Raw genomic sequence first — 19,631 nt, 5'->3', positions numbered from 1 at the left:
TGAAGCATGCAGAAGTATAAAATTAGAGCTATTACATTTATTCAATTGGAAGGTCACACTGAATACAATACACAAGGCTAATTTAGCGAACAAGTGACCGCTATAGTGTAGCTACCAGTTTAACATCATGCAAACTGCAAAGCCAAATCATTACACACTGTTTGGCTTGGTGTTACGTAATAAAACAGCAGAATATATAATTTCCCACCGCATTTCAAACACAAACTCTGATGTCACACTTCAGGTCATGCCTCCTACCTGAGGCTGCTGCTGGTACACAGTGACCACAATGTCTGGGCTGTTTTTAGCTCTACGGTGTCTTATTGTTCATGTCTGTAAATAACAATGTGCATAACAAGTCTGAGACAAGGTTTCGGACGTTGTGAGTGGGTGATGATTCAGACATACGGTTTTCACAGTGATAAAAGCAGAGGCCACAAGCTTTCATTGCTTGTTAGTTGACTTTAAACCTTAAACATACCTTGCCTTATGGGAAAATTGTGGATTTTTTTTTTTTTTTTTTTTTTTTTTTGTATAATAGATACAGTCCGAGAACTTCAGCTAAAGTTCTTATCAAACAAAAAATAAGGAAAAAACTGCAGATTTACAATAAAATATACAATAAATATGTTCAAGTGAATGTTTTAGGCATAAAGTACAGATTTTTTTTAGTAAGTAATTCTAACATTGGACCTCATCATTTATCAAGCTGGATACAAATAGCTTTATTTGTGAATTGTTCTTAGGAGCATTTCCAGAAGAAATTCAGTATTCATGAGAATCCCATAAATTTGTGAAAAAAAAAAAAAAAAAAAAAAGTTCGTTGCCTACTTGTGCTCCTGAGTGTGTGTAAATTTACCAGAACCCTTGATTTAATGGTTTGCAATCATATAAATCGCAATGAGTCGCTTTTATGCATGGATTATTATGCTGTCAAGTTTAAATAGTTTGTGTAGTTTTAGTAACACATGCAAATGTAATGAATAATTTGTGGCATCTTCTTGTAATGCTGTGCAACGTTTTATTAGAGTGACCGATAAGTGACCGATCTGGTATGTCTCATGCTGCAATGTGCTATATAAGCTTCCTATGACACTCACATACCTTCTGCTTTTCCAACATGGCATCGGGAAGGGCGTGTTGGAGCATTTTGGCTGTTGCCAAGACACTTTGCTTTGAATAAAACAGAAGTGGCTTGACGTGCTTGGTGTCCATGAGTATAGGAGAATTATTATTATTATTAATATTATTTTTCCTCCATTTTCATGTCAAACTCTTTTCTTTGCACCTCACTTAATTCACATCTAATTCACCTTTTCTGTAATTCACCTCCAAATTTTGACCTTTTCAAGGTGTTGTTATGTTCTTAAATAACACACACACACACACATATATATCTATATATATATATGTCTGTCACATCTACCTCCGGGAAATCTTTTTTGCCGTTTACTTGTCATTTTATTGCTGTGAGCTTTGCCTTTTATGGAGTTTTGTGGGCAAATGATGACTGATAAATGAAGCCCATTGTTGGTTATCAAATGAATTTTAGCAAATGCTAATTGCTGAATTGATATGGAGTAGGTTTTGCTCAATAATACCATATAATATGGTATGTATGTGTGTGTGTGTGTGTGTGTGCGTGTGTGTGGTTTCCCTTCTTCAGTTCCTCACTGAAATCTTTAGCCACCTCCCTTTGAAGTTGCAGAGGACAGGGTGGAAAAAAAGGAACAGAGTAACTGAAAAAGTGGAAGTGAAAGAATACTGAAGTGATCACATCAGTGCACCAACTGGTTATTTCATTACTACAAAAATAGACAGAATGGATTGAACGGAAACAGCTATGGTGTGAGTTGATGGTGCAATGGTTAAGGCTGTCAAAAGTAGCACATGAAAAGTAGCACATGGGTTGGGATGGTAAAGATGCAAAAGCTATTTCAAGATCATCTTTGCTGTGGTGAAGATGTGAAAGCTATTTCAAGATCATCTGTGTTGGAGACTTTAACTGAGATTAGGAAGCTTGCATCATTGTTTCTGTTCCAAGGTTTTCGAAAATCTTGACTCTCAGAAATTGAATAATCCCTTGAACCTTTCCACTGTTTGTAGGGTTACAACCTGGAACTGAAAAGACTTCATTGGTATTATATGTCATGAATCTACACAAAGTAGTCCATAATATATATCTGTGTGTGTGTGTGTGTATGGATCAATATAGTTTGCAGAATTTGGGATTGCATAAGTATTCACCCCAGTTAATGTGAAACCCCTAAATTAGTTCCGGTTCCGGGTGAATGGAGTCCACTGTTGTGCCATTAAAGTGTCCCATGATCTCAAAAAGTCCGGGACAAAGTTCTGGAAAAATATCAGTCAGGTTTAGCTATCAAAAAATATCCCAAACTTTGAAAATCCCACAGAGTGACCAAAAATAAGAGATTAGTCAGAGAAGGGTAACTCTGGAAAGATCCACAGCTCAGATGGGGGAAGAACACTCCGCAAAGCTGGGCTTTATGGAAGAGTGGTCAGAAGAGAGGAAAAAAAAACATGAGTTAAAAAGCCAGTAAACATGTAGAAAAAGATAAATGAACTTTTTGGCTTTGGGACAAAGCGTTACATTTGGGAGAAACCTTACACCCAACAAACCCTGCTCATCCCCCTGAGAACGCCATCCTTACATTGAAGCATGGTAGTGGTAGCATTATGTTGTGGGGATGTTTTTCTTCAGCAGGAACTGGGAAAGTGATCAGGGTTGAGGGTAAGATGGATGGAGCCAAATACAGGGCAATCCTGGAAGAGAACCTGTTCCGGTCTGCAGGAGACTTGATATTGGGAAGAAGGTTGACCTTCCAACAGGACAATGACCCTGAACATACTACTAGATATACAATGAAGTGGTCCAAAACCAAGAACCTGAATGTATTAGAATGGCCCAATCAACCCAGACCTCAATCTAGTTAGAAAATTACCATTCACCAACCATGGTCTCCATCCAATCTGACAGAAATTGAAGAATTTTACCAAGAAGAATGGGCAAAAATAGCAGAATCTTGATGTGCAAACCTGATAGAGACATATCTCACAAGACTGTTATTGCAGCCAAAGTTGGTTTTACCAAGTATTGACCCAAATGTTAGACATATTGTATAAGTCAAATGGTTAAAATCCTTGAAAATCCATTTTAGTTCCAGGTTGTAACACTGCAACATGTGGAAAAACTCAAGGGCGTGAATACTTCTGCAAGCTATTATAATGCAAATAATAAATTGCTCGCGTGGCTGTTTGGTACGAATGTCTTAACCACACCGCACAGATTGCAGGTAGTATTCAGTATTCAGAATACTTATGGAAGATATGACGCTAGTTCTTAAGAACAGGAAACATGCTAATATTAGCATTTATGCAAGGTGACCGATATTTCCTCTTCTTCTTTGATGTTTATCACATATTTGTATTAATCTACAAATATAATTACACTTTGTTGCCACTCTATGACCTATATCCATGTTGTTATTGTTATACTCACCTGCCATTTTATAGGCTAAACCTACCTATAGGCCATTTTGTAGGTGTCCAGCTGCACTTTATCTTGTCCATCAGTGGAAAGGAAGTACCCTAGGATCATATGAATTCAGTACATAACAATGTTTGATTCTGAAACCTTGTAATTCATTATCTAAGGAGCATTTGTTTGTCACACTATGGGCTTTTCAATATTAAATAACTTCCCTCTAATCTCCTGAAAACAACGTGATGTAGTAAGTGTTTCACAATATAAAACGTATGTTAATGTTCCCACAACGATGACGCAGCATTTCTAATTGTAGGAACGTTAACACAAACATTTCCGTAATGCCCATTTTGGTTAATACATTTTATAAAGTTTATTTTTGTCCACAGGCTACAAATCGGACGTCTTTTGTACACTTTTCTGGCTACAAGCTTCAGGATCGTGAAGGTGCTCTTCCCTGCTTTGAAACACTATTACTGCTTTCGGTTATTATATTTTTGAGGATCTCATGTTCTTATTAAACTGTGTACATCAAAATAAGACGCATACACCTTTGAGTTTATGAAAACTGTCTTATAATCCTTTATTTAGAATATTCTAACAAATATTAGGACAAAATGATGTGACAACTGTTATGAAAATGAAATATCAGTGTCTAAATTGTTCATCCAGCAGCTTCTGAAATCACTGATCTGTTGACAACAGCAAGTTATAAAAGCAAGATAATTAAAATTTGAGTTAGGTCCAGTCCAAGTTTGCCACCAAGAACAATTTTTATTTAATCAGTTATTTACCCCAAATACAGTTTTTTGGTCAAATGACATTTCTCAGACATTCAGCATTTCCGTGATTTCAAAATAAGACATTGAATTAGAGCGCTAATGTGGGTAAGTTTGACGAATTTAATATTCTATATAAAGTTCAATATGTAATTAAATTATGGACGTTTCCATTAAAGACCCCTTTGATCCAGCAAATCCTACACAACACCCTTCATAACAAAACAAAAGTATAGTACAAGCCAATATTATTTCCAATTAGCAAAGAGAAAAATAAATTCCGCGTGCTCAGGTTTTCCGTTCAGTGAGTAATTGATTTTAACAGTGCATTTGAAAGGAAAATCAGATTACGGTGTGTGAGCATGACAACCAGCCAAAATAACAGGAAATAAAATGTAATTCAAATAAAAATTCAAATAAAGCACCAAAATTAAAACAAGGGAAAAAAAAGCGTTTTTATATTAAATTTATAGAAATTTTTGAGCAGAAAATTGTTTCAAGCTATTATTTTTAACAGCATTTTCCCACTTAATCACTGAGCTGTGATTGGTTGATTTTAAAGAGTTTGTGTAAACAAAAACTAAACGAGTATGACTCTGGAGAATTCAGTGCATTATTATTCACAGACTAAAAAAAAAAAATTAACCTAATAAACCCCAAAAGATTGCTACTTGTGTTCCTTTTCGATCTTTTTTTTTTATTTTTTTTTTTATTTTATTATAATAAACCGTTTTTTTTGCCTACTCTTTACGGCTTGAAAGGCAGAAAGGGCAAGTTTAGTATGTGCTACTGAAACATGACCACCAGTTAAACATGTATAAGTCGAAGTTGTTACGAATCAGTGAACAGTTTTGTTCATTTAACACTATTCTTTCCATCCAGCACATCGAACATAACATAGCAATGAGATTTCTGTCTGCTTAAACCTTTGTTTGATGTATTTTGTGTAAAATCGTACAAAGTATAATGACCTTTAAAAAAAAAATAAAAAATTCCTAAAGAGTATTTCACATATATGCATATGCACCCACGCATACACTTCTTTATAGTTCAGCTTGTTGTTAATGTCAGGCTGTGTGTGTGTGTGTGTGTGTGTGTGTGTGTGTGTGTGTGTGTGTGTGTGTGCAAATTTATAGACATCCTTGTTAAAGACCTCAAAACCTGATTCGATTCTATACGCAGCACCGTCAAGCCACTCTCTAAAATAAATGAAGTGGGCAAAAATACCGAAGCGCGTCATGTTTCCCTCTAACAAAACTCATTCGTGTGTGAAACGCGTGCGTAAGGCTCCGAGAAACTTTTCTCGAGCACTTCTTGAAGAAGAATTAGCCAAGTTTGTGTTCGAATCCGATTTTTCCTACAAATGTGAACTGGATTCATTAATTATTTTACAACTAAATTTATGACTGTGATTTATTTTTTGCATCTTTTATCAAAAATGTCTTGTTAAAAAACAATTTCATGTAGAAAAACAAAAACAAAATGAGAGAGAAAAAAAAAAAAGACCTTCTCTCTGATGTGTATGCTTCACTAGTGCAGATAAAGCTACCTATCTTGGTCTGTAATATGTATGTCCAAATCGGGAACAGATCTCAAACACACTCACACTCGCACGTACTCGCTTGCGCGCGCACACACACACACACACACACACACACACTCATATTACATCATAAGCAATGCTGTCTATCTAGGTCTGTAATATGTATATGCAGTTCAGGATCAAATCTGTGTCTTGCACTTGCACTTGCACACACACACACACACACACTTGCACGCACTCTGGCACTTTGTTCTTTCCGCAGCAACATTCAAATATCTTATACACTTTAGTAGATGAATGAGAGGATCAGGACGAAGCCGTTTTCTCTCTCGTATGGCTCTTCGGTGTCGGAGGTAACGTCAGTTAGATGCAGCAGTGAGAAGAAACTTCGGAACGCAAAAACGCTCTCCGTTTCCCTCAATAGAAGCGCTTGCGGCTGCGCTCCTTCCAGCGCGCGTAGATGAAGAGAAACGCCACGACGAACACCACGAGGCCGACCACAGAGAAGATGAACAGGAAGATGAGGGTGAGCGTGCTCATGCCTTCATCCACCACCTCCACTGCAACAGAAAGAGTGTGACTGCTGCTCTCATGGGCAATTTACAATGTCCTACACCATCTTTATCATTATTCTGAAATTATTTTAACATGATGCCTGGTTTAAAGTTCATATCAGTGATATATGATATGATATGATATGATATCATATGATATCTGACAACATGCATTCACATATAAAGAATATCTGGACCCTTTATCTACAGTAAAAATGTCCTCAGCTGCTCGATGTTACTGCTTCATCAGCATCTTAAAATAGGGTGAAACTGTTGTGCTGAGTTTCATTTCCATTTTTTTTTAATCTCTGGTTAAATTAAAAATTCATGGGAACTCAACACAGATAGGGCCTGTCTCGATAGGGGAAGTCTCGCACCACCCCACGTGTTAAAACGTCACTAACTAGCTTTACTTATCCTACACAGTGTTAAGGTTTGTTACCGGGAATCTCTCGGTAGTCCACGCTGGGTATCGTGACCTCCTGCTCGTTCTCCAGTTCCTCAAGAGTTCTCTCCACCGTCAGCTCAAACAGCTTGAGGGAGATCAGGTCATGGTTATCTGCCATCAGACAACAATCAGACATCACAGAGTAGATTATGAAGTGAATCGAAGCAATTGGACAGATAATTAGCCAATTTGATATGGTGGACTGAATCGGTGGAGTGAATCAGACAGTGGAGTGAATCAGTGGAGTGAATCAGACAGTGCCAATAAAGGGAAATGAATCTGGCCCTGTCATCATGGTGGACTGAATCAAATAGTCAGTGAAATCAACTTGGATTGAATCAGACAATGCCAAAACTATGGACAGGATCAGACACTGCAAACACATTGGGCTGAATCAGACAGTGTCAACACAGCACAGTGGACTGAATCAAACAGTGTCAACACAGTGGACTGAATCAGACACCGCAAACACGGTGGACTGAATCAGACACCGCAAACACGGTGGACTGAATCAGACGGCGTCAACACTGAGGACTGAAACAGACGGCATCAACACTGTGGATTGAAACAAACGGCATCAACACTGTGGATTGAAACAGACACCACAAACACTGTGGGCTAAATCAGACACCACAAGCACCATGGGCTAAATCAGACATTGCCACTTTTGACCACTGGGGAAGTGGTAGCTCAGTTCTATGTTGTGGTAGCTCAGTTTCTGTGGCATATGCAGAAAAATAAAATCATTAACGTATCATTTTAGAGCAATTTAAAGAAATCGTCTATCCAAACCTGACAGATCGCCAGTAAGCGATGAGGCTCCGAAGTAATACCCTTGAGGAAGGTGGACACCCGGGATCTCCAAGCACTCCTTCCACTCCTGCTTTCCTTCTACGTCCATCATCACCTGTTTAAAATGAAACATCACACACTGACCTCTCCTAAGCGCACTGTGTGTGTGCGCTTTGCTGTATGACTTTTACTAATGCTGGATGTCAGGGTGGTTTTCCTATTATTGGTTTTAGCCATCACGAATTGTCATGACATCATCAGCAGCCATTTGCATAGTCATATACTATATAGTGTGTCCCTGTAGTCTGCTATGTATGAAATTGTAATATTCCCTTCCTCTCTGCCTCCATTTTATGCAAATAGTGATGTTTACTGCACATTATTGAGTTATTAATTAAGACACTGGCATGTGGCTGTATATAAAGCACAAGAACTATAACATGCATCAACTGTTGGTCACATGACGCCCCCCAGTGGGACCCTTCAGGAGTCTGGGTGCAAACGCTATATATATATATATATATATATATATATATATATATATATGTATAGAGGTATATAGAGAAAAAAAACCTGGCTCATTTATATTACAGACATTAAAACAACAGGTGTGTACGAGTTGTATTTAGAAAGGCTGATTTGTGACCTGTGTGTATGTGTGTGTGTGATTACCGTTAGTGTGCTCTTTACGTATCTGACCAGGACGAACGTGTCATAGTCGACGTTACGCACGGCGGCCTGGCAGCCTCCCAGATCTGCGTTCCTTCCGTCCTGATCGTGGTCGTACGCCACGGTCCCGTTTCCCACCATTGCCGAAATAAACGGAAATAATCTCTACGTGCAGAGAGGACAACAATAAGAACAAGAGGAAGAAGAAGTGATAAATAGAGTGACAGTCACAATAACAGAACTAACGTTAATAATCTAAAGTCATTAACTAAGTAAGATGCTGTAGATTCTCACTCTCCACACTCAACCAACAGCTTAGGCACAAAGCTCATATACCTCATGCTGGTTTTCGTGGTTGGGATACGTGTCTATAAAAATCCCCAGGCCGGTGAAATGGTTCACGTTCCCGAACACGGGGCCTGAAACGAATCGCAGAGAACAGCACAGACATCAACATTCGGAAGCTTCCATTTTAATCCGTTTTACACAGAAAACTGAAGAAAAGAAAAAAAATCAGTGTGAAGCCAGTGTGAAACGGAATGATGCAGTTACTCTTTTTTGTTTTTTTTTTTTTACTTTTAAGAGGTATTACATTTATTTATAACAAGTTGGCTGAAAAGGGGAAAAAAATGTGTCAAGGTCGCCTTCTGTTTGAATACCTCATTAATTAGTAATTAATTACTAATTAATTAATCAATAACTGTAATTGATCAAAATGCAATAAATTCGATTTCATTCCTCTCATACCACAGCAATTTTTTTGTCATACTTTTTATACTTTTTAAATTATTTCCTGCTCTTGCTTGCTTTATAGCAGCTATAAACACTTGCTCCCTCACCAGCCTGTCTGGTTTCTCTCTCTTAATGTTAACAAGGCAAATAAATTACAGCGTGTCACCTTCCTGTGAAACCACAAACTCCTCTGTCCTGGAAGTTACTTTCTCTTTTATTCCTCTGACTGTTACAAAGCGCTGACACTGGAGACTCCTTCCTTAAATGCCAAATAAGCATCTCCTTACAGAAATCATCAACATTATCGACGGTACAAATCTCTGCGTACGCGGTTACTATAGAAACGAGAACGTATTACAGCGAATAGCCTTTTTTCTTTCAGTGGAAAGTAGTTAAAGAGAATAATAAAATAAATAGTAGTTAAATAATAACAATAATAACGACGTGCCTATTTGCATGCGTTCTCTGGTCAGCCACAGCGCCAGTCCATCGCCGTTCAGGTTCTTCTTGCCCTGGCCGTGGATCTTAAAGTGCACCTGGAGCTCCCAGTCTCGAATGTAAAACGGCTGCACACACACACACACACACACACACACACACAGTCAGTATAAACAAGAAAAGACTTCTCTGGAAATATTATCCATCAATCATACAGTTCATTTTGGATTTTCAGATCAGTCAGATGATACTGATGAGTTCATGTGTAATAAGAAAATAGAGAGGTTAAGCTGCTAACTAGTTTACATGTAACTCTAAACGGATAAAAACTTACAAAGTGATTTTCTTTAATGAATTAGAAATTGTAATAATTGGTATATTGCTGTAGCAGAAAAGGAATAAAGCACTTCAGGGTGTGCCGTTATAGAAAAATAATTAACTTCAGGGTGATAACAGCATCGTACCATCCTGTCATTTATTATTTTCCTGGAACAGCACGACACGGAGTGTTTTACTCCTAACATATATACGAAGCGCACTCACGATGCGGCTCCACACGGCACCCTGTCTGCTCTGCAGGTCTGGAGTCAGGCGCACGTACTCGGGGGTGATCATGGTGTTGCCCAGTAAATCCCAGTGTGACGAGCTCGACGAGCCCAGACCTGCGTACACACACACACACACACACACTGAGTAAAGTAAAGACTGTATAATGTAACACTAATTGCAGATGTATTTTTTTACTTCCTCTTAATCACACAAAACTTTCTACAAAAAAAGATCTTGTGGAAAAAAAACCAATAAGCTACATTTGAAATGTATCAAATAATTCTAGATTAATAAAGTTATTATTATGATTATTATTAGGAAAGTATGAGAATAATGAAAAGAGGGCGTCTCAATTAAAGGTGAAGAATAAATCACACAACAGAAAGAGAGAGAGAGAGAGAGAGAGAGAGCAGAGGCGGGACTCGAGCCCCTGACCCTGGAGGTGAGAGGCGAGTGCGTTAACCACTGAGCCATCATGACCCCGCCCTCTTCACTGTTTTATTGATTATATTCATTGATTATATTATACTCACCTGCGTCATTACTGACATTGTTAATAAGTGTGTGTGACCTTTTCCTGGCCTGGATAGCCGTGATGGGATTCATTTTTAATTCTGATCATTTCCCAGTAATATTTAGTCAAAAACATAGTCTTTATATGAAACCTTCAACACTTTGATGATCCAGCTAGCTTATATTAGCAGCTAGTCACCAATCAATAGGGAGCAGTTGCAAAACCTTTTACACACCTTTACACGACTCACAAAAAAAATAATCGCTAAATAAAAATCGCAAAGTTATTCAATTAGCTCGAAGTGCTTATTATCTGTAGTCATGTTTCAAATCGTAGCCAAAGCTCACTAACTTTAAGAATGGAAAAAATCTATTTTTTTAAAAACCACCCGTATTCCGCTTGTTGCCCTGTGATTGGCTAGAAGCGTTCAGGCTTTCGCGCTATGATTGGAGAACTGCTTGTGAGTGTGAAGCACTGGCCCAATCACAGCATAAGGAGGCGGGATTTGTCATCAAAACGGGTGGTAAAATAGCAACCAGACTCGTTCTCCCACCTTGGTACGGCTTGGTCAGCGAGTACTCCCTCTTAAGAAATTCGTCTCTCTGAAAGTCGTCATTTCCGGAACAGCGGGCTGTCAGTGCGAGTAGAAAAGCTAAAAGAAAATAAACTTTGGCGTTGTTCAGAAAATGTCGCGATAAATGGATAAATTGTAAACAAATTGCGCTGTGTTTCTTAAACTCGTGCATAGGGGCCGCCATCTTTTACTTCCTACTTCCGGTCGAGCCCGGCTACAGTGTGGATTGGCGAATGTTCCATCCAAGTACGATCGTGATTGGCTGGGAGTGCTGCCATTCAAATCATCAGCCAATCGCTGGCCTCCACAAGTGCTCTCGGATACGCGTTCACACCTGGGGGGACTTTTTTTACGCAGTTTGGCAAAGCATGGAGTTCCTGTTATAGGAATGGTTTTGTAAGTGATATTCCCTGGAGAAAAGTTTGGATTTTACCTCAAAAATAGTTTACAAAGATACAAAAATACAAAGTGAAAGAAATTACTTTTAAATTGATTCATAGATTTTATCCAGATAAGTGCTCTCTCTCTCTCTCTCTCTCAAAAGAATTAAGAATAATATTAAGAATGATTTTTTTTTTTTTTTGGAAAAACCTGAAACCTTTATTTTTGCATTTATTTTGGAATTGTTCAAACATTTTGTGAATTTTTGGTGTGACATTCTTGACGTTGGACTCCTGATCGGAAGGTTGAGAGTTGAAATCCCAGCACTGCCAAGCTGCCACTGCTGGGCCCCTGAGCAAGGCCCTCAACCCTCAACTGCACAGGTAAATGAGATAATCGTAAGTCGCTCTGGATAAGTGGGTAAGTCATGACTGTGAAAGGAGAGATGATGCTTATTTTATAAATCTTATTTTTTTGTTAGTCAAATACCGCATTCATAAATTCTTTAAAAGCAAACCACTTTTTCTAAGATTTAAATATGAATTGAAAGTGTATATTGAATCGATTGAATCCTCAAAGAACTGAAAAGCGATAAGAACAACGGCTTTGTTTGAGGACTTGGCACTCAGTTTGGACGAAAAGATGGGAACCCTGGGTTGGTATTGATGTATTGTTATGATATCATAATGATGAATGTATTATTGTGTTTTTCTATGCATTTAATAAGGATACGCATGGATATTCCATAACATTAAATGCAACTATAAAGAGATAAAAATTGCGATGTTGTTCTTTTTAAAAACATCTATATATTGTTGGAATAAAACACTTCAGGATGTTCAGGTGTAGAAAACTATCACACCACCCAGTCGTTGATTATTTTCCTTTAATAGCACATAACAAGAGTTTTCTTCCTTGCTTATGCTACACAGTGCTATATTAGCACTTTTGAAAAACTTGAATTTTAATTTTATGCTTTAATGCATGAGTAATTTAAAACTGAATTTGTTTCATCTGAAAGTAAACTTGATTTAACCCTACTTCAAATGCTGATATTTAAAAAAAAAAACAAAAAAGTCAGAATTCGATTTCTGTGTCATTACATACAGCTGAAGAAGTCCAGTTTCAGTGACTCTGTCCCCATGATAACCTCAGATTCTTATTCTTTGTTTGAAAGGAGAGGAACCTGATGTGGTCGTCTGCTCTTGTAGCTCATCCACCTCAAGGTTTGATGTGTTGTGCGTTCTGAGATGCTTTTCTGCTCAGCACGGTTGTAAAGAGTGATTATTTGAGTTACTATAGACTTCCTGTCAGCTGTCATTCTCCTCTAATCTCTCTTATCAACTGGGTGTAGACCTTCCGTACACAGGATGTTTTTTTTATTTCGCACCATCCTGTGTAAACTCTAGAGACCGTTGTGTGCGAAATTCTCAGGAGATCAGCAGTTTCTGAAATACTCAAACCCAGCCCATCTGGTACCAACAACCATGTCACAGTTAAAGTCACAGAGATCAGACTTTTTCCCCATTCTGATGTTTGATGTGAACATGTGATATCATCTCTTGACCTGTTTCCACATGATTTTATGCGTTGTCCTGCTGCAATATGATTGGCTGATTAGATACCTGCATGAGTGTACGGGTGTTCCTAATAAAGTGGACGGTGAGTGTAAGGCACTATTTTTTGTTGTTGTCATCACTTGCAGCTCTGTATCTAATCCTGTGCAGATCACACGTCCGTTTTGTGAATTCGGGCCTCTGGCTTGGGCTCCTGGTCCTCAGAGTCAGTGCGGTTATTAGATTTCCTCGTTGAATGCGACCCCCGTAACTGTGGAAAGTGTGACGTTCATTTTTGATGACCTCTTTAGGCCCGTAATAAAGAGGGTAAATCTTTTGACGCCTGAGCCGTCACAGCTGATTAAACTGGAGACTGAGAAGGTGATTAACATACCGGGTTCAGTTACACTTTCAATCTGTTTATTCTGTTCACACACCATCTGAGGCATTTAAACACATTAAGACTCAGACGTTTGATCACAGTGTATAACTACTTCAATTATCGTACAGTACTTAAAAAAAAAAACAGTGCACATGATACATCAGCGTCATCTGGATAAGACTCAGGGAGGAGGCGTGGCTAAATGATATCAGGATTAAATAAAAGTTGATACGTGAATGGATTAATCACGCACTACAGGAAGGCGTGTCAAATGAACAGGAAGTGGCCATTTCCTTAACGCGTTATGAGACCAGGGGAACAAAGGAGAGAGATAAAGAGAGCTGTGTGTGTGTGTGTGTGTGTGTGTGTCGCTGATGTCCATTTTATCAGGGAACTCTATCTTGAAAGTGAAGGCCAGAGAGAGCTGTAACACTGAAACTTAATTCTTAGTGCTGGAAATAAAAATAAAAAGAGCTATGAGCTATTTTCAGTTTCACACACACACACACACACACACTGACTCAATGTACTGAATATCTACTTAAATTCAGCTTAATGAGTTGGTAAAAACACAAATGAGTGAAAAGTGAATTGTGTAAGAATCACATGTAAAATAAAACTCATTTGTAAGAATCACATGTGAAAAATGAATCACTCGTGAAAACGAATCATGTTTAAGAAATACAGGTGAAGGTAAATGAATCATGTGCAGGAATCACATGGAAGATAAAAGAATCAGGTCTGTGAATCAAATGTAAAAAAAAAAAAGAATCGTGTAAAAAGCAAATGTAAAAAAAATAAAAGAGTCATGTCCAAGAATCAAACAAAAAAAGAATCATATGTAAAAATAACATTTAAAAACAAATGAATCTCATGAAAATAAATGAATCGTGTGTAAGAATCACATTGGAAAACAAATGAATCATATGTAAGAATCAAATGTGAGAATAAATGAATCGTGTGTAAGAATCACATTGGAAAACAAATGAATCACATGTGAAAACAAATGAATCACATGTGAAAAATAAATGAATCACGTGAAAACAAATGAATCATGTCAAAGAAATACATGTGAAGGTAAATGAATCATGTGCGAGAAAATAAATATGTAAGAAAATAAGTGAATTGAAAAAAAAAAATCACAAAGAATCATGTAATAAAGGAATCGTGTATAAGAATCTTTTGTGAAAATAAAAATACATGCACTAGAGAAATGTGCGAAACCCAAAATGTGAAGCGTTAGAGAAGTCGTGGCTCTTGAGAAAAGTCCAGCTTGTGAATGGAGATTATCACTTGGAGGGGTTTCAAATCGATTTTGCGATATTTTTCTTCTGTTTTTAACCGTAGTTAAGCAAAGTACACACGGTTTCTGGGAAAACAAGGCGAATCAATTGTGTAAAGCAAAGAGCTTCGAAAAGCTGCAGGCGGTGCGAGCAGTTAATATACCCACTGTAACGTAAATGAAATGGAGACAGTGTGTACTCAGAAAGAGGGACAGGATAAGGAGGTGTAAAGCCGCCTGTGGATTATGTTTGGAGGTTCGCTTACGTTATAATCAGCCAACTCTGAGCTCTACAGATGTCTCATGGGAGGATATAGTTTACATTGAAGAGCCCTAGAAACCTGAGTGTCCAAAATAATCCTGCTCGGGAGTCGAGTCTCCTTAGTACAGGACGTCCTAGGAGAAATATTCATAACATTTATTTTAAAATGCCTAATATATAACATCATCATGTAGATGATTCATATAAATAATGTAAAGACAAGATGTGTACTTGGATCTGATTTACAAACATGTGATCAATATTTCAGCTTATATATATATATATATATATATATATATATATATATATATATATATATATATCTGTTACTGGATTATGCTTTAGCTATTAGATATCAACAACATTTCCCTCGTAAACCCTGTGTTTTATGTGTTTATGTGTGCAGCTGTTTAGTTGTGTAATCTATATCTGCACGTCGCCTGCTGTTTTTTTATGCGCCGTCCCCAATCACTCAAAACGTTTCGTTTATTTCCACGCTGATCTTTTTACGCCTCGGCCTGCACCTGTCAGCTCACAAACAGTGTGTGTTCACACAAATCCGCTTCTATTCGCACAACACAACACTGCACACACACATGCACATACACGCATGGACATACACACAATGTAAACTTGTTTACCTGGATTTCCCGCATCATTACCCATCTGTGATGGGCCTTTATAAACCAAACGAGAAAAAAACTTTTAAAAAAATATATACATTAAAAATAATAGGCATATAAAAATGTATAAAAAATATACGATTTCTGCTCTAAGCAGTTGAATTGTTTGTTGTGTGATAGTGGAAATTGTGTATTTCAATATATATTCTGAATATAAATATATATATTTTTTATATTTTTTAAATAAATATTTTATTTAAGGTTAATATTTTTTATTTTACATGCACATTTTAAGGAAATGTTTAAAACCTTGTGAGGTTTAGAATATTAAAAAAAAAAAAAACGAAATATATACACTGATCATCCGTAATATTAAAACCACCGACAGGTGAAGTGAATAACATGGATTATAACTTATCTCGTTACAGTGGCACCTGTCAAGGGGTGGGATATATTAGGTGGCAAGTGAACAGTCAGTTCACGAAGTTGATGTGTTGGAAGCAAGAAAAATGGGCAGGTGTAAGGATCCGAGTGACTCTCACAAGGGCCAGAGTGTGATGGCTAGATGACTGGGTCAGAGCATCTCCAAAACAGCAGGTCTTGTGGGGTGTTCCTGTGGTTAGTATCTACCAAAAGTGGGCCAAGGAAGGACAACCGGTGAACTAGCAACAGGGTCATGGGTGCTCAAGGCTTATTGATGCACGAGGGGAGTGAAGGCCAGCCTGTCTGGTCCGATCCCACAGAAGAGCTACTGTAGCACAAATTGCTGAAAAAGTTAATGCTGGCTGTGATAGAAAGGTTTCAGAACACACAGTGTATCTCAGCTTGCTGCTCATGGGGCTGCGCAGACCGGTCAGAGTGCCCATGCTAACCCCTGTCCACTGCTGAAAGCGCCTACAACGGGCACATGAGCATCAGAACTGGACCATGGAGCAATGGAAGAAGGTGACCTGGTCTGATGAATCACATTTTCTTTTACATCATGTGGACGGCCGGGTGCGTGTTCGTGGTTTACCTCGGGAAGAAATGGCACCAGGATGCACTATGGGAAGAACGCAAGCTGGCGGAGGCAGTGTGATGCCCTGGGCAATGTTCTGCTGGGAAATCTTGTGGATGTTACTTTGACATGTACCACCTCCCTAAACATTGCTGCAGACCAAGTACACCCCTTCATGACAACGGTATTCCCTAATGGCAGTGGCCTCTTTCAGCAGGATAATGTGCTCTGTTACACTGCAAAAATTGCTCAGGAATGGTTTGAGGAACATGACAAAGAGTTCAAGGTGTTGACTTGGTCTCCAAATTCCCCAGATCTCAATCTGATCGAGCATCTGTGGGGTGTGCTGGACAAACAAGTCCGATCCATCGATCCTCACAACTTACAGGACTTAAAGGATCTGCTGCTAATATCTTGGTGCCAGATCCCACAGCACACCTTCAGAGGTCTTGTGGAGTCCGTGCCTTGAAGGGTCAGAGCTGTTTTGGTGGCACAAGGGGGATCTATACAATATTAGGCAGGTGGTTTTACTGTTATGGCTGACTGGTGTATTTCAATATTTCTTTCATATTTCTATATTTCTGTATACTTCATTAAAGTTTTAAAATCTTTTTTTTTTTTTTAAAAAAAGATATAGTTCAAATTGTTCAGCTGTTGTTTTAAATGTGTATTTGTATTGTATGTAAAAATAAAAGTCATTTAATGTACCATATTTAATGCTGTTTAATGAAAGAATATGGCCATCACACAGATCACACACACATACACACAAACACAAATGTGCATGTCAGGAAAAGAAATAATTTGTTGTTTCGAAATTCTAAACCAAGAAGTGGCCTCAGTGGATCTTTGTCATTCGTTCAGGTCTTTTTTGTCTTGCTGTGTTGTGTTAGTCTCTCTGTACACACTCCACCATGCTCAGAGCCTCCAGAAACTCCAGAGGGCGTCGCAGTGTCCACATCAGTCCTTTACTTCAAGCTTCAGGTTTTATTACTCTGTACAAGATGCAGTGAAATCCTTATTTGCATGGTCTCCTGCAAAAAAAAAAAAAAGAGAGAGAGAGAGAGAGAGAGGAGAGAGCCGCAATATTAAGTGCACAGTTTCAGAGTGTAAAAGCTACAAAGTGCTCAGTAAGAGAAACGCTACAAAACATATATATTTGCTAATATTTATTTTACTGGACATTAATAAAACGTTTATACAATCTATATCCATTTTCCATTCAATAATAACATTAAGAGAAATTTTTTTCATGTTTACCAAATGATAAAAAGATTTGTACCATTTTGTTTAATTTTGTTTATTTATTTTTTATTTTTCTTGAGAAAAGAGATTTCGTAAATGGGATTTTCAAAATCGTATCGCAAGCAACAGTAAAATAGATTTTAAGAATTAACAGGAAAAAGATTTACGTTTTTTTTTTTTTTTTTGAAAAGTTGTAAATGTTTCATTGTTGTTTTTTTTTTTTTTTAACTGTATGTATGTTAGATGCTTTATGATCAATGTTTGGATTTTATATCATAATAAATATAAGGAGGAGGAGGAGCTAATGACTTTAGGAAAAAAAAAAAATAATAATAATTGTATTTTTCCAGTATTTGGGATTCAAAAATATAAAAATAGAAATAAAAATGCTTTTTTAAAAAAATTTTACTACAAACCTTAAACCCAAACATACACCATCCAACTCATCAGCTCACTAACACACCCTTCGTTAGGATAAATTAGTTTCGTACTACAGCGCTACTGAATTCTGGATTCTGATAGGTCAGAAGGTGTTGATTCATTTTCTATAACAGCAGCTCTGACAGTAGTGCAGCTACAAATCACGCGTTTATTCTAATGCGCTCGTGCTAATACGTTATCGTTTCTATAGCAACAGCTGATTCACAGGGACTTGTATGCTGGACGCTCCATATAAACGAATTTACAAGCTGTATGTTGATATGGTGAAGGAGATGTTTATGTGACCTTTATGGAAGGAGTCTCCAGTAACAGTCGGAGGTACAGTGTAGCTTTACGCATTCTGACATCTTCAGGACAGAAGAGTTAACGTCTTATTAACTTCATAAAGAGAGGTTGGTGAGGGAACGACTTTTTATTGCTGCTATAAGGTAAGTGAAAACAGGAATTTGTTTCGTGGACGTTCCACAACATTAAATTAAAAAACAAAAACCAAACCAAAACAAAAAAAAAACACTCAAATTAGGATGAAAAGTGGAATCATTGGCAAATTGCTGTCATGATTAATGAGTTAAAGTTCTTTATACTGAATTTCACAACAAAATATTCTTTAAAAATAGGGGAAAAAAATTGAAAAGATGTTTTTGTTGCCTTGTCTTTAGTAAGGGTCAAAAGATCATGGCTCAGTAACAAATCATGGAATGGTTAGATAAAATTGTTAAAAATTCCAATGTTTAAAAAAGCTTATTAATATTAGAATTGTTCTATTATTTATTTCAAATGATTAGAAAGTAATTCTTTTTAAGTTGGAAACACCCAAAAAAAAAAGAAGAAAAAATGGGAAAAAGTTCCATTGTCCTTTTGACGCATCATAACATTAAATGTAACAATAAACGGATAAAAAGTATATTTTATTCTTCTTCTAATAAATATTGGTTTCATTTTTCTGTGGTATAAAAAGAATAAAACACAGTCAGAACCTGCTGTCACTCTATCACACAACTCACCGTTATTTGCATTGTTATTTGCTATAACACACACTGTGTGTGTTTTATTCCTTACACAACCTTCACTCGCACTCTCGCTCAGTTCTCCACCTGTAAATAATCTGCTAATGAGGACGCTTTAATGCTTTTCCTGGCGGCTCTGCAGGACCTGACGGCGGCTATAAACGCGCTGTACATCTCAGCAAAAATCAGGAAATACTTAAGAGTGTTTAAGAATGCAGCTCTGAGTAAAGGATGTCTTCTTCCTTCCTTCATCCCTCAACCTTCCTTCTGTTTCTACGGAGTTTGTGCTGACGGAACGGAAGGAGGAGGGAAAAAAAAAAAAACCCAGAGCATCTACTTAATTGAAGAGACGAATCTG

The 19,631-nt window shown here is 37.6% G+C and overlaps 2 protein-coding genes across 3 annotated transcripts in view; one reads left to right on the top strand and one right to left on the bottom strand.

Moving 5' to 3' along the window:
• Positions 1 to 4,259: 4,259 nt before the first annotated feature.
• lman2lb (lectin, mannose-binding 2-like b) lies at positions 4,260 to 11,281 on the bottom strand. Its single transcript, XM_026940192.3, has 8 exons — positions 11,077 to 11,281; positions 10,004 to 10,122; positions 9,471 to 9,588; positions 8,627 to 8,709; positions 8,294 to 8,455; positions 7,622 to 7,736; positions 6,824 to 6,940; positions 4,260 to 6,387 (listed from the first exon to the last, which is right to left on the bottom strand). The coding sequence occupies exons 1-8, from the start codon at positions 11,279 to 11,281 to the stop codon at positions 6,245 to 6,247; spliced, it is 1,062 nt and encodes a 353-aa protein (XP_026795993.1). The 3' UTR covers positions 4,260 to 6,244.
• A 2-nt stretch (positions 11,282 to 11,283) lies between these two features.
• The window catches only part of tbx3b (T-box transcription factor 3b), a 32,809-nt gene continuing 24,461 nt past the window's right edge, over positions 11,284 to 19,631 (top strand). For both annotated transcript variants that reach the window (XM_034299141.2, XM_026940061.3), the window contains exon 1: positions 11,284 to 11,861. The gene's annotated coding sequence lies outside the window, so the exon portion shown is untranslated. The remainder of the gene's footprint in view (positions 11,862 to 19,631) is intronic.

The sequence above is a fragment of the Pangasianodon hypophthalmus genome, chromosome 24, assembly GCF_027358585.1.
Source record: "Pangasianodon hypophthalmus isolate fPanHyp1 chromosome 24, fPanHyp1.pri, whole genome shotgun sequence".
Taxonomy (NCBI): domain Eukaryota; kingdom Metazoa; phylum Chordata; class Actinopteri; order Siluriformes; family Pangasiidae; genus Pangasianodon; species Pangasianodon hypophthalmus.
This window is presented reverse-complemented; position numbering and strand designations above follow the sequence as displayed.